Raw genomic sequence first — 15,452 nt, forward strand, 5'->3', positions numbered from 1 at the left:
AAATATTGAAAATTTTGCAGTGATTTTTTTCAAAACGTACTGAAAAACTTTGTAAATAAATGTTTTATCTTAAAAAAATAGGTTTTAATTAAACTGGAAATATACATATTGTAGTCGATTTCATTTTATGTTTGTAGTACTATAATTATTTTTACAATGACTTATGTTACTATTACCAGGTCCTATATTACAATAAGTTTTACTTAAACTATATTTTTTAAAGTTTTAGTTTTAAGCATGAGCTCTGTAAAACGTCTATATTCTACATATTGAAAAAATATTTAGCAAAATAAGAAAGTATTAAGAGTTTCATTTTTAATAATTTTTACTCTATTTTCAATTAATAAGTATTTTGTGTTTCAAATATATTTTGATTTCATCTGCAATTTTGATATCAAGATTTTATGATCTGTTTTTTTTTGTAATTTTTAAACATTCTGACCAAACAAATTACCAGATCTTAATTGATGCTTTTATTTCTAATTGTGTTAGACTTGTTTTTATCGATTGAAAATGTACAATTTATCATAAGTAAAAATGTTGCAAACAGATAAATAAAACAGAAATGCTAAGCTCTTTAAGATCGTCTCTCACCAAAGCTGTTAGTTTAGTTTTTTATGTCTCAGTTTATATATTTTTGCAAGTGAAATAGATATAAATTATATAGATAATAATGTTAAAATTGACGTTTAAACTCAGTTTTATATTTTACAAAATCAAAATAAAATCTGATTTTAAACCTAAGATTATTTTTAAATAGTTTAATACCAAACTTTTGTTTACGTTTTTTTAGACCTAACTAACTTGTTCGCAATTATAAAATGTACCTACATTTTTTATTAGCAACCGATTAACTTTAAATAGTGAACATTTTTACCTACATATAAATATTTTCTCTACTTGTATAAGATTTTATTAATAACAATGATAAAAGGAATTTTTTCACGCTGAAGTCATTTACATTTATTTTAAGTCTTTTTTGTTATCATTATGGTATTTTTAGAATTTTAAACATGATTAAAACTTATTTTCATAAAGTTTTTGGCTCATATCAATTACTTGTTTCAAGTTTCTCATGTTAGCTTAATGTAACTCAGGCTAGTTTTAGTCACTCATGCTAGCTTTTTTATCTAAATAATTGAAAACCCTGCTAATAACGATTTTGCTTGTTTCTTGCTATTATGGCGAACAAACATCTTGCTATAAAGCTGTATTCTCACTACGAGTTTTTCTATTATATTACTAAACTTTTGGTTTTTTTAGTTTCCAGCTAAATTAATGACTTATTCGGCTTCTTTTGATTTTGGTTAACACCTTCTGTAAATGTTGTCCCACAGATATTTTCAATAAATAAATTAAACTACAAAAATTTCATTAGCAGTAAAAAAGCTTTACTTATTTATGTAGTATGTTAAGTACATAAAACTTCTTGGTGTAAAAATTGATAAGTTTATTTTACTTAATAAATTTTAGTATGAAAATTGTTTATGCAACATTTGAAATAAGTATATTAATATTAAAAGATGTAAGCATGTTCAGTATCTTTAAAAGTTATTTAATAAATTACTTTGTGCTTCATGACATCACATAGCCTTTGGGCGCTGGACATTCCTCTTAGTGTGTACTAAATTAATAAAAGTTGCAATTGTTTAAAGAAAAAAGCATATGAAGGTAAACAAATATAAATGATACAGAGAGTATTACAAAATATTTAAATTTTGGTTTTAACTCAACATTTAAATTCTTGTTTCAAACATAATTTAATACGATTTGTTCTTTACCTATTAAAATTAAAATTTCTTTACTTTTTCAAATGTACATTTAGGTAAATAAGGTACTATTTTACTATAAATTATCCCCTTGTACATGCTATATCTTACATATTTAGACAACTCTTGTTTACTGAATAAAAAACTCTAATAAACGTTTTATACATCACTTTATTTAAATAAAATTTAACAAAACGTTTGTAAAATTTTAAGTGTGACTTACTAATTTAATCTCAGTACGCAGTTTACTTTGTGTCCTTACATATTCAGTTTATTGACTAAAAACTTATTAAACAATAAAACAAACCCGAGTAAAATAACGTAAAGATGCAACTATCATTAAATGATTTTGATTAACAAAGTTTATATCTTATTGTCAAGGTTCACCATCAAATCAGGTCTTTCCACAAATCTTCAGTAAGAAGTGGAGGTATTTTTGTCCACAGAGATACTGATGAGAATAATCCTGATACCCCATTTGAATTCACCCCTGAGAATAAAAAGGTTTATAATTATTTTTTTAGTTATTTTAAGTGTTAGATAAAACAGTTTTAAAATGTAACTGTTAAATATATTTTACTATCAGTTAAAAATTATAAAAAAAACTAAACATAAGTTATGGTGTCGACCATATAAAAAGTTAACATATTTCTTGAAAATTAATTTTAACCAATACTACTGTTTTAATTTTTTAAATAAGATAGGAGGTTATTTTTGTGTTTGTTCTAAGCAGTATATAAACAACATATAACTATACAATACTATTGTTGATAATTAAAGCAATAAAATTATTTATACTTTTTTAACTAACTGTATATTTTACTGTGTAAATTGTCATTTTGGTAGTGTATTATACACAAAAAAAATCAAGTATTATAGTTTATTGTTATGATTTAAGTTTATTGCTTATAAGACCGCTTAGCAATGTTTAATAATAACATATATTTATAACATATATTAATAATGACGTGTGCCATTTTATTGATTTAGTTTTTCTTTTAAATTTATAGTTAAATTTAGAATAGGTAGTTGTATAACAACAGTTGAAAAATTAATGTTAGTGTATGGCATTCATATGTATGACAAATAAAAATAGTAGTTATTATTAAAACAATTTTAAGAAAGCAATAATGTAGTTAGTAGAAAATATAAAAAAACATATATGTGTCTTATAAATACCCTTTACGATTAATGTTTGATAGTTGTATATACTTTTTATCAAAAATTTATAAAAAATCATACTTTTCAAAACTACATGGTGTAAATATTTATTTAGGTTTTCATCGATTTAGAAAAATGTTTTTGCTAATTGCATATTTATTTAATTTATAAGTTTTTAATTCATTCATTTAAAATCGCTTGCAAATTATTTCATTTTTGCAAGTTACTAATTATTATAATCTAGGTTGATAGTAGTCACTTGGTAGTAGAAGTTACTAGTTTATAACCTTATTGCACAGTAAACTCTTTATAGTATATAATTTTTTAGGTTAGTATAAAAATTAAATATATCAAACTAACATATATTCTCAATTTTTATAAAAATCTATTAACTTGAGATAAAAAATCAGTACTATAAATTATAGTTTATGTTTAATTATTTATTTCCTACTTCTTTATATATCAATAAAAAGTTAATTTTTAAACATGTTTGTAATTAAATTTAAGTCCTCAAGATAAATTTGATCTCTTAAATTACAACATATTTAGATAATTCCATTACAAAATTTGTATAGGTAATTGTTATCTAAATAAGAAATATTTTTATACAATTTTTCTAAAATTCAATACATTTTATAAACAGATAATACTATTTTTCGAGCTTAGATTACTATAACTAAATACTTTTGATGTTTATTTAAATTTTTTATAAGTTCATGACAGCTTCTATGTTAAGTAAAGTCTTTGATTTTCGATGGTTTATCGATTTTCGTAAAATGAGTAAAAATGATAAATTTATTAAGAAAGTATTGTCAGGTTTTTAAACAAAATATAAGAAATACTTAATAAGTAACTTTTAAGAAAACACTAGATTTTAAAACATTTTAATATTAAAGTATTTAATAATTACTATTAAAATTATTAAAATCCTCAACTTTAACCATTATGAAAGCGGTAGAGTTATAACCGTTTTACTTTTTGCTAGTTTTCAAACAAACAACTTCAAAAACATAATATATTGTTTAAATTTTTAAATGTTTTAAGGTGTCATTAATATTTCAATAGTTTTACTCTGGCATACATGTGACAGTTGTTTTTAGATATTTATAAGACAACTAAACACTGTTTATAAATAAATTATATTTGTTTTGTTTTTGTTCTATATATAATATAAATAAACGTTAATTTCTGTGTTTAAATAAAAGTTTTGGAATTTTTTTATACATCAACTGATAACATTAAAATAATTCAAATAAAAATATATAAAAAGTATGTACAAAACTGTTTAGTAAACTCAATCATTTTTGCTTAATTATGTATTTTTTTTATTTCAATAAATTTTATTATTAAAAACATTTGACAGCTACTTAAAAATACATTACTTTTAAATATAAGTAAAATTACGTGTACAAACATTATATTACTTTATTTTTGATAATACTGTAATCACCTAACTTATACGACTAAAAAAGACTGAAATTTATTGAATGAGTTGTTTTAAGCAATAAAATTACTTGATCTTATGTTAGAAAAAAGCTTAGAACCTTTAAAAGATAGATAGAAAATAATTAAATTAATCTAAAAATAATAACTATAGACCTGTGGTCTTCACAGTGTGCACCTGTTTGCAGAGAAATAATTTTACTGATCACAAAAAATTTTGTGAGTTGAAAAAGTAATTTTTAAATGATGCTTAATTTGTCTAATAAGCTAATTGTAAAATAACTTATCTGTTCTTGACATGTTATTTATACATCAATACACTAAAAACATAAAAAACTGTTTTTTTTTTAATAATAATTTATATTCTTAAAGTCAAATTGTACAGTAATCTTCCTTTATTGTACCAACATATGTTTCTGTGTGTTAACGAATCAACACACTTCAACTGGGTTCTGTAGAAAAAATAACTACTGTAATGAAAGAATAGAAGCATAGAATAAAGTAGGTGTATACATGTTTTCATTAAAATAAAATGATTTCTACAGATAATAGTTAATAGTTCGTAAAATACTTAATTAAAATATTTTACCTATAATTAATTATTAAATATTATCTGTAGAAATTATTTTAATGAAAACATGTATACACCTACATTATTCTATGCTTCAATTCTTTCATTACAGTAATTATTTTTTCTACAGAACCCAGTTGAAGTGTGTTGATTCGTTAACACACAGAAACATATGTTGGTACAATAAAGGAAGATTACTGTACAATTTGTTTTTATTTATATTCCAGTGAAGTTATTTCACTAGGATCTTTTGTTAGCAAACGATTAAACCTATATTTTTGAACAGTTATTCTTAAAGTCTAGTGTTCACAGAATTTATTTTCCAGTAATTTAGTGTGCTTAGCTTTATAAAAGGTTGAAGACCCATGTTTTAGTAACCTATTAATTACTATGATTCAAGCACATATACAAATATAAAAGTTTTTGATTTTAATGAAGTTGTACTTTTTTATAGTAATGTATATATCTTATTCCAAAAACTTAATTAGTTTCAGGGTAGTCAAAAAACCTGGAGTCCTGCAAAAACCTGGAATTTGATAAATTAGGCAAAAAAAAAATTGGAATTTGGAAACTTTGAAAAATAGTATGAAATTTTGCAAATAAATCACTAAAAAACCTGGGAAAACTTGGAACTTAAAAATATTATTACATGTAAAGTAAGAAAATTTCGATTAGATACAATAATTTATCGTAAAGATTAAAAAAAACTTCGTTTCATTTAGTTTTTTTTTTTTTTTCATTAAAAAATATATTTAAAGTAGCTTTACAACATCTTATTGTTGTTGTTTAAGTGTTTATAACAGTTTTATTTTAACTTAAGGTTAATTTTTAACTAAAAATATACCAAAAAACTTGTTTTTTAAAACCTGGACGAAATTTACAAAAAGCTTACGGCAACACTGTAGTTTTAACTAATTTTTTGAAGTTTGTAATACAAACATTTTACTTATGATTTTACTAGCTAATAAAAATATGTTAGCTATTACAGTAAAGCTGAGATATTTTTGCTAACATTAATGGGCACTAGGCTTATTATTTTATCAAATAAAGGTATAAAAAGTTATTGGAACATAAGTGACCAGTAATTATACAATAAGATATACAAGACACACAATTTCAATAAAAATAGATGTATTTCAAGCAGTTCTCATCAGTAAAGTACAAAGCTAGCAAGAGATAAGGTTTTACAAACTTATATAGAAACCAAAAAGTCAAAAGATTAATAAAAGACAAAAGCAACTAGTAGCAATTAAAGTCATTTTTGTTTACTTACGTTATAATTAGTCTACAGTAAAACTATACATCAATATAATGAAAACAACACTTATAAAGTGTTACGAAAATAAAGAAACGGTATAGTCAAAATCTTTTTGCTTTCATAAAACAGGTATTCTTAACAAAATACAAATAGTTTCTAGTTTAATCAAATCGAAAATATTACTACAAGTTTTAATAATTTTAAATCTATTTAGATTATAACTGTTTGCACATGTTGAATTATTAACCAAATGTCTAAAATTAAGAGTAAAAGAGCATGTCCCAAAGAGTGTAGAGAATTTTTTGCTTTTCAGATAATAAATATACCGGTCAAGGTTTTAAATGCATCTAAACGTTCATTCATTGCAGAATATTTGGTTAATAATTCAACATGTGTAAACAGTTATAATCTAAATAGATTTAAAATTATCAAAACTTGTAGTAATGTTTTCGATTTGATTAAACTAGAAGCTATTTGTATGTTGTTAAGGAAGTAAGCAAAAATATTTTGACTATACTGTTTTTTTATTTTCGTAACACTTTATAAGTGTTGTTTTCATTATATTGATGTATAGTTTTACTGTAGACTAATTATAACGTAAGTAAACAAAAATGACTTTAATTGCTACTAGTTTCTTTTGTCTTTTTTTAATCTTTTGATTACTTGGTTTATATATAAGTTTGTGAAATCTTATCTCTTGTTAGCTTTGTACTCTACTGATGAGAATTACTCGAAATATATCTAGTTTTATTGAAATTGTGTGTCTTGTATATTTTATTGTATTAAAAATTATCTTATATTTTTTTTGTTGTTTTATAGTTTTTCATTAATCAAATATTCTTAATACAGTTTATTTGAGTTTTCACTTATAACTTTGTAAAAGACAGTTTTTATATATTTTCAGCCGTTAGTAAGCAAAAAGTTTTCTTGTACTTTTTTTCTCTAATTCTAAAGTGGCTTGTTCTAAAGAAACAACTAAATGCTTGATTTTTTAAAATTTGTTCGATCCATAATTATTTTATATATTGTCTGAAAACTTAAACACACTTACTAACTTTGAAAAAAAAAACTTAGGATCAAAAAGAAATAAGTAATCTATCTGTCAAAACATAGTAATTTTTTTACAAATCATCTATTTACCTTATCTTTTATTGATAAACTACAAACATTATTTTAAAGAGAGTAGTTTTTTTTCTTTTATGAATAGTTTTAATTTGTCATATTATTTCTTTTTTTATAGTATTTGACAATAGTTTTTGTAAATATGTAATGGTATGTTTGTGTTCTCATAGTATGTCAAAAGTTGTTTTTTGTGTTCATCTTTTACTACGTACCAGTGGCGTAGCGTGGTATTTTTGTCAGGGGGTGCGCAAATTTTTTTTCAAAAAATCCCCTAAATTTAAACTTTTGGGCCGCAAATTTTTCGGTGTCAATTTTCTCGGAAATTTTTGAAATTACTAAAAAACTATCTCCTACTTTATTTTTCAAGCAATCTTCTTCAAATTTTAGAAAATGTTCCTTACATTACAGGAAAAAAACGTTACTTATGAATTTAGATAATTAAAATAAATAAAAATTTTAGAAAAAAAATTTAAAAAAAAAGTTTTTTTGTTTCAAATAAAAAAATTTTACAACAAATTTTTAAATCACCAAGTAATGTTTTTTTGTTATTGTATAAAGATTAAACTGTTAAAGTTTGAAGAAGATTGCTTGAAAAATGTAGGATGAGATAGATTTTAAACAAACTAGCCTTTTTTCGCTGTTTTATTTTTCCCTTCCCAAAGGTAACCTATTATGCGGCCCGATTTCGACTGGTCATATCTCAAAAAGTAATTCGAATTTTTTAAAACAATAAAAAGCATCTTAAAGCTTAAAAAAAATCTTTAAAATAAGATCAACTTCTAAAAAACATGGCTTACCCCTTCCCCCTATGGCCTTAAACTACAAATAAATAGTCAACTAAGTATAACAATTAATACCTCAAAATATTTTTCTCTGTGCAATTTCTAAATAATGTTCAATATCTATTTTATATCAACAAAAAAGTATTGTATTAAACTCAAAATAACTCATACTTTTAGTTCGTTTCAGCTTTTAATATACTATCTTTATATTTTATATAAAAATGTTAAATCTAAAGTTTTAAATTTTTTGTAGAAGAAATCTAAAGAGCTAGTTTTTTTTTCAACTTCTTCATTTTTACTTATATTACAATATAAAACTGTAAAAATTAATCTTAACAAATGAAGAAAACCTGAAGTATAAAAGAAATTAAAAATAAAAATTTCATTCCACTTGAACTGTCTTGAGTAATAACAATATCTGGTGTTGGTCTGCTATTTTTCAATTCAAGCTTTTGAACTTCAGATATTCTTCCTATCATTTGACATATTTTTAGACTTGCAACATTCCATACAATATTACTTTGCATATTTTTTTAAATAATAATCTAAAAATTAATGAAAACAAATGTTTACTTTTTCTTTAGTATTATAAAACATATTAAAAAAAAAACAATTTACTTTGAAGATATCAGGATTGCCTTGCCACTCTTTAAGTCAAAATAACTGTCCTGAGTTAGTTTAAAAATGTCATGTGTCATCATAAGCATTTTAAATTCTTTTGAATATTTTTTTATTGTTTTTAAACTAATAGAAATTAGGCTTTGTAACAAAGCTTTTAAATCCACTAAATCTACCCTGAGTTAAAAAAAAACAAATCTATCATTAGTCAGCCTAAGCTTAAAAATACTTAAAACATTCTGAGTTATCCTTATTTTTACTCAGTCATACTAAAGTTTTCCAAAACTTCATAACATCCCGAGTTATCATGAGTGTGTGGAAAGATTTTACTAAATGTTTCTGATACAAAACAAAATGTTTAAAAGATGATTTTTTTAAGGTCAATTTTTTCAATGCTTTTAAAAAATCACAAGAAATATAACTTTTCACTTATCTTAAAATCCGTTATTCTAAAATCTTTAGGGAATAGCATTTTTTAAATACTAAAAACAGTTGGTAGAAAGAAAATTTTTTAAATACTATTTAAATTTTTTTTTTAATTAAATAAATTTAAATTTAAAATTAATCAATTATGTCTTTTAGACTAAAAATTGATTGTAAAAACTCTGTTTTACAAGTTGCTATAAATTTATTCATGATGTGACTAAAGAAATTTTAAAATAACTTGCTACAAAAATTGATTAATTTTTAAACTTTATAGCTGATAGAATAACAAGATTTGATTTGTTTGATATCTTGATAAAAAAACTACTTTTAATAAAAATTTTAAGTTTAGATAATTTAAACAATACTTTTTGTATAGTGAAATTAAAACTGTAATCACAGTATGAACTGTTTGTTCATTATTTGTTTTAATTTTTTTATTTTTTTTCTGTTTTTTGTTATTTATCTTTTAAATTATGTTGTTAATATTTTTATTCTTATTATCAATTTAGTTTTATTTTATTTGCAGTTGTTTATTGCTATTTTTTCTACAATTTGTTTATTCTTGAATTATTATCACTGTAAAACAGGTTTAGCTTTATGGTTTGTTAACAAAATGTTAGCATTTGTCCTTGTAAAAAATATGTCATAAGGTTATACTACTGCGGTGCACTAACTAGTTGTGTACTGTTTGAGTCTAAATTCTTATGAAGTTATAAAATTTTTCCTTATGGAGTTTTTCATCAACATCGGTGCGCATTTGCAATTACGCACCGAATCAGTATACTGAGTAATTTCCCTAACTTGTCACTAATTTGTATTCGAAATTTCGTTTTACTTTTCGAATACTAGAAAAACATAGTTGAAAAAGGGCAAATTAAGCAGAAAAAAAAAAGCAATAAAGGATAAAGATATTGCATTTTTTTTTTACTTCTTTTTTTTTTTTGGGTGGCACGCATGCGCTAGCATCCCTCCCCACGCTACGCCCCTGCTACGTACTTATATAAAAATATGTTAAAAAACTCTACAAACTTTGGTTAGCTTATTGTTTTTCTTTATAAGTACTTTTAATATTGTCGTCCTAAGACGAACAAAAATTAACTGACTGTTGTAAAGTTAACTTTCGGTTTTATAAGGACAGCAACATCAAAAAGACTCACAAAAAATAATTTGTAGATTTGTTTGACATGTTTTTATATAAATACAAAGCAACTATGGTATAAAAACAAAATTTATGGTGAAATAATATTTTTAAGCTGGATTTAAAACTTTTGATGAAGATTATTTGTAGTTTTAAACTTTTTCAAACTATAAGAAATTAGATGTTGCTTATTAAATTTAAATATTTATATGTAAATATAACTATTTTTAAAGGTTTTCGTTTGCCTTTATTTATTTGCTTTTAAATGTGCTATCAGATACTTTTTGCAGATAAATAATGTTAAAGTAGATTTTTTGATATAAGTTCTAATGTTGGTAAATTTACCAAGCTCTGTATATAAGGTGCAAACAGGAAAGACAAAATACAGCTATTTTATTAATTATCAGTAATTAAAGGAGCAGATAATAGATGAGTTAATTCGGGGAAACTTTTATCGGCTCTTCGACTTTTCATTGGTCGTTGTCAGAAAATCTCATAACTTATAATAAATAAAATTGCGTTAGTAAAAACCTAAGCTCTAAATACATATAATTTGGAAAAAGCTAACTAATTTTAACTTTAAGATAAAAATATAAACTAAAAATATATATTTTTATAAAAAGACATAAACATCAAAAACTTGATTTAAAATTAAAAACAAAATAATTTTTGGTCATTTTAAATAAAGTAATTTTAAATGAGAAATTAAAAATATATTTACATACGAAGTGTTCATTGTTTTATAAAGATTAGATTGAGAACGTTTGAAAACGATTGCTCAAAAATGTAGGAGATGATAGACTTTAAATAAAATACTTTTTTTCTGTCTTTTTAGTTTGAAAATATTGAACTTATATTATTTATGTCTCGAAATATACTTTTAAATTTAAAAAACAGCGAAAAGCAACTGCTAGCCTAGTTATAAATGTAGAATAAGACTTACTTTTTAAAATAGAAGTTAATCCCCTCCCCTTGTAGCATTGATAAGCCCAGGATTTTGTTGAAATTGTTTTAAATGTTCTTTCAACCGTTTATCTTTTAGAGAGTAGAATCCATCCTTGCAAACTATCCAGAAGGCCACAAACAAGCAGCAATGATGCCAATTCTCGACCTGGCACAAAGACAAAATGACAACTGGTTGCCCATTTCTGCCATGAACAAAACTGCAGAAATATTAGGAGTTAATCCAATGAGAGTTTACGAAGTTGCTACGTTTTATACTATGTATAACAGGTTTGATATTAATAAAAAAAAACTTAGTTTATAACTAAATAAATTATGCTAATAGTTAGTGTTTTGGTATGTTATAATACTACATAACTAAAAAATTATATAAAAATTTATTAATTAAATTTAGTCCAAGTATAATATCATTTTACAAGCTCTACAAAATGTTTAAGAATAACTTAGATTTAATAAATTTAAAAAAAGTTTTGTATATAAGGTTTCGTCTAAATAAATAAACAATAAAAATTGTAACAACAAAAACAACTAAATTATCTATATTCAAAATAAACAACTGTCACTTGAAGTTAAGTAACATTTTAAGAAGTATTAAAATGTTGTAAATTTTTTTCTTAGAATTCTATAGACTACTGAAAAAAATATATTTGTATTTGAGACAAATTTTCGACAAATGTCTTCAAAACTTTATGTTTTAAACACCGGTAATTAATTATAAAAACTGAGCCTATTTGTGAATACTATTCACAAACTTAAAATATGTTATGTATCGTGATATAAATATTTGGTTTGACTTTTATTTTGTTTAAAGTTTTTTTTTTTTTTAATAATTAATTGCATTAAACTGACAAGCTCATGATTATAACAATCTTTAAAAAAAAATGCAGAGATCAGTCGAGTTTTTTTAAGATTTAAAAAAAATTTCAACTATCTCTTTGAATAACTCAAAAAAAGTTAACATAATAACACCCTAAACTTGCAGAAAACACAGTTTAGGAATAGTTATATTAAAAAATATTGCAAATCTTCATTAAACTAAAGTTTAATTTACACATTTTATAATTAAAAAAAATTGATGTTGCATTAAAATCATTAAAAAAACTTACTATTCATCATTGATACCATGTAATTGTGTTTCGCTAAATAGAAAAAGTTATAATTTTTGTTTACATATTTGGTAAAAGTAATGAAATGCTTTTTTAAAGTAAATAAAATAATTTAAACAATTCCTAATACAGAAACCCAATTGGCAAGTACCACCTTCAATTGTGCACCACAACTCCGTGTCAACTGTGTGGTAGCGATGAAATATTGAAAGTTATCACTGACAAGTTAGGAATTAAAGTTGGCGAAACTACGGAAGATAAAATGTTCACTTTGAACGAGGTGGAATGTCTGGGAGCTTGCGTGAATGCACCAATGATTCAGATTGGTGATTACTATTATGTTAGTTTTTTGTATGAAAGTACATAAACTAAAAGGCTTGTTTAGCATATAAATGTTTTAAAGCTTTTATAGTTGTGAAAATTTTGTTTAATTCCTTGCAGAGTTGCCTAAATACCTGGAATTTGACAATTTAGGCTAAAAAACCTGGAATTTTAAACAATTTTAACATGTTCAGTAGTAAAATTTCGGTTTCACACAATAAAATTTATCATATAGATTTGAAAAACTTGTCATCATCAAATTTTTTTTTTTATTAAAAAACACATTTAAAGCAGCTTTACAGTATCTTTTCAATGTTTTTATAATATTTAACGCAGTTTCTTACCTTAAACGTAACTTTAAACTAAAAATAGAGCCAAAAATGTGTACTTAAAAAACCTGGAAGATATTTTGAAAACTGAAAAAAAATTCTAAAAAAGAATGGCAATCCTGACCTTGTACATCTGTTTATATTATATATATGTTTTTCAATAATTTTTTAATTAGAAATGTAAATTTTATATCAATTATTTGATACACATAACCATAAAGCCTTTTCTTAGAACAAAAATTACAGAGAGTTATAGTTATTTTACTATAGGTAATTATTATCTCAGTACGTTACTAGAACTTTGCAGTGCTTAAATTATTTTGTGATTAATTTAGATTAGAGTAAGAACTTGATTATTTTAATAATTAAGAATGTTAGCTAAGCTAATAAGTTTATTATGTCAGCATTATATAGATGTGTTTTTAATCGTAAACTAATTTTGTTATTAACAGGAAGATTTAAAGCCTGAAGATATGGCTGAGATTTTGGATGATTTAAAAGCTGGTAAGGAACCTAAACCTGGTCCAAGGTCAGTTAATAAAAACTTAAGAAAACTTAAAATATTAAAAATAAAAGAAATTACAAAAGCAGTAGGTAGTTTAGATTTTTTTTTTGTAGTTTTTGATAAAGTTAAACTAGGTCAATACTATTTAATTGTATGGTTATTTATAAAATACTATAATTTAGCTAAAACTTATTTCATGCGAAAATTATTTAAGAACAAAGTTAAGTACTAAAAGCATAAATTCATGTTATAAGTGATGTATCAAGCCCATTGCTCTCAAAGTTTTCAAAAGCTGTGCACGCTAGATAATAAAGGGTACACTTTTTTACCATTTTTAGTTGATATTATTATTCTTCTTTGTAAATAATATTCTAAAACTAGTTAAGAACTATTAAAATAAGCTATTGAAACAGTTTTAAGATATATCACGCAATCGTATTAGAAATATTGTTACTACTCATTTAGTTTTATATGTATAGTAAAATAACTTTTCTTATGCTTTTTAAGTACATTGCAATTTGCCATAAAAAAATGCTTAAATGCTCTTAATTATCTTTTAGATAATCAAATTTTATTTTTATTTTTATAATTTTTTGTCAGAAAACTATAAAACAATAAAACAATCTATATTTGTAATGTTAGTACTAAAAAAGACTTGTTTGTCCAAAAATCTATATTTATTGACTCTTTACAATTTAAGCGTATAAGCGAAATTATAAATATGAATCAGTTAATAAATTATTTTAAGTAAAGCTAATAAAAATGTACTAAGATTAAAATTTCTAAAGAGTTTAGTAAAATAATATCCTAAATTGTTTAAATTGCATTTTTAAATCAATAGTTTTTTACGTTTAAAAAAGATAACCAGTAAAGCTAATCATGATTTTAATATTTTTAAGCCTGTTTGACATGAATTTTTCAACCAATATTAATTTTGGCGAAAAGTGCTTAAGTCTCTAAGAATTTTTTTTGAAATCCTTTAGAAGGATGAAAAAATAGTTTTGAGAGAATCCGAGTCCAATTCTTTACATTGATAGTTGTGAGTAAAGTTTGAATAAGACTTAGCGCTAAAAGATACATTGATAAAATGATTATCTACAAAAATAGTAAAGTTATTAAGAAATAATTTCATCATTTTATATAGAGCCACAAGTAAAAATAAGTACATATATTTCTTGATGGTATTTTATTTCAGAGTTTTTATGTGTCATAAATTTTTTAAATTTATTCAATATCTACAAAAGTTATATATAATGAAATGTAGAACTAATTAATGATTTCACGCTTGAGTTGATAAAACAGTGCTTTTTCACACCTATAAAAGCCTTCTCAACTTTGATTTAGAGTTTTGCACACAGTATAAAAACTATGATAAATTAATTTTGTTAGTATCTCAAATAAAATTAAGTACATATTCAAGGCGTTTAATCTCAGCTTTTTGGATAACCGCTCTTACTTATTCATTATATGTTTAGTTTATTATATAAGCAAGATATATAATATAACTTTTAATATTTTAGAAGTGGTAGATTTACTTGTGAGCCTTACGAAGGTCTGACTTGCCTTACTGAGGAACCAAAAGGTCCTGGATTTGGTGTCAGAGAGGATTTGTAACCAATTCGTTCATTTTGCAGAAGTTTAAAAGTTCTTTTAAACTTTCTTTATTTATCTGGTGTATTTTAACGTAGCGCAAAATAATAAAATATAGAAGATTAAGTAAACATATTAATTAAGGGTCGGCAAACTGCGGCCCGCATAGAGTCACATAAGGCTGCCGACCCCTGCTATACAACATGATTTATGTAGCTTGAATATTTAGAAGTAGTTGTAAGTAAAAACTGACAGTACAAGTAGTTCATGATAAATTTTATTTAAACACTAATTTAAACAAACATGTACATAAAAAGTAATATAAGAACACTGTATAAACTAAAAAGGGT

At 23.6% G+C, this 15,452-nt stretch overlaps 1 protein-coding gene across 1 annotated transcript; it reads left to right on the plus strand.

Annotated features, from left to right (window-relative positions):
- Positions 1–474: 474 nt before the first annotated feature.
- Positions 475–15,246, plus strand: LOC145830274 (NADH dehydrogenase [ubiquinone] flavoprotein 2, mitochondrial-like). The gene is made up of 6 exons (XM_082938223.1): positions 475–601; positions 2,151–2,273; positions 11,331–11,521; positions 12,490–12,697; positions 13,460–13,536; positions 15,033–15,246. The coding sequence occupies exons 1-6, from the start codon at positions 566–568 to the stop codon at positions 15,124–15,126; spliced, it is 729 nt and encodes a 242-aa protein (XP_082794349.1). The 5' UTR covers positions 475–565; the 3' UTR covers positions 15,127–15,246.
- The last annotated feature ends 206 nt before the right edge of the window (positions 15,247–15,452 follow it).

Source organism: Thalia democratica, chromosome 2, assembly GCF_965202585.1.
Source record: "Thalia democratica chromosome 2, ktThaDemo2.hap1.1, whole genome shotgun sequence".
In the NCBI taxonomy this organism is placed as follows: Eukaryota; Metazoa; Chordata; class Thaliacea; order Salpida; family Salpidae; genus Thalia; species Thalia democratica.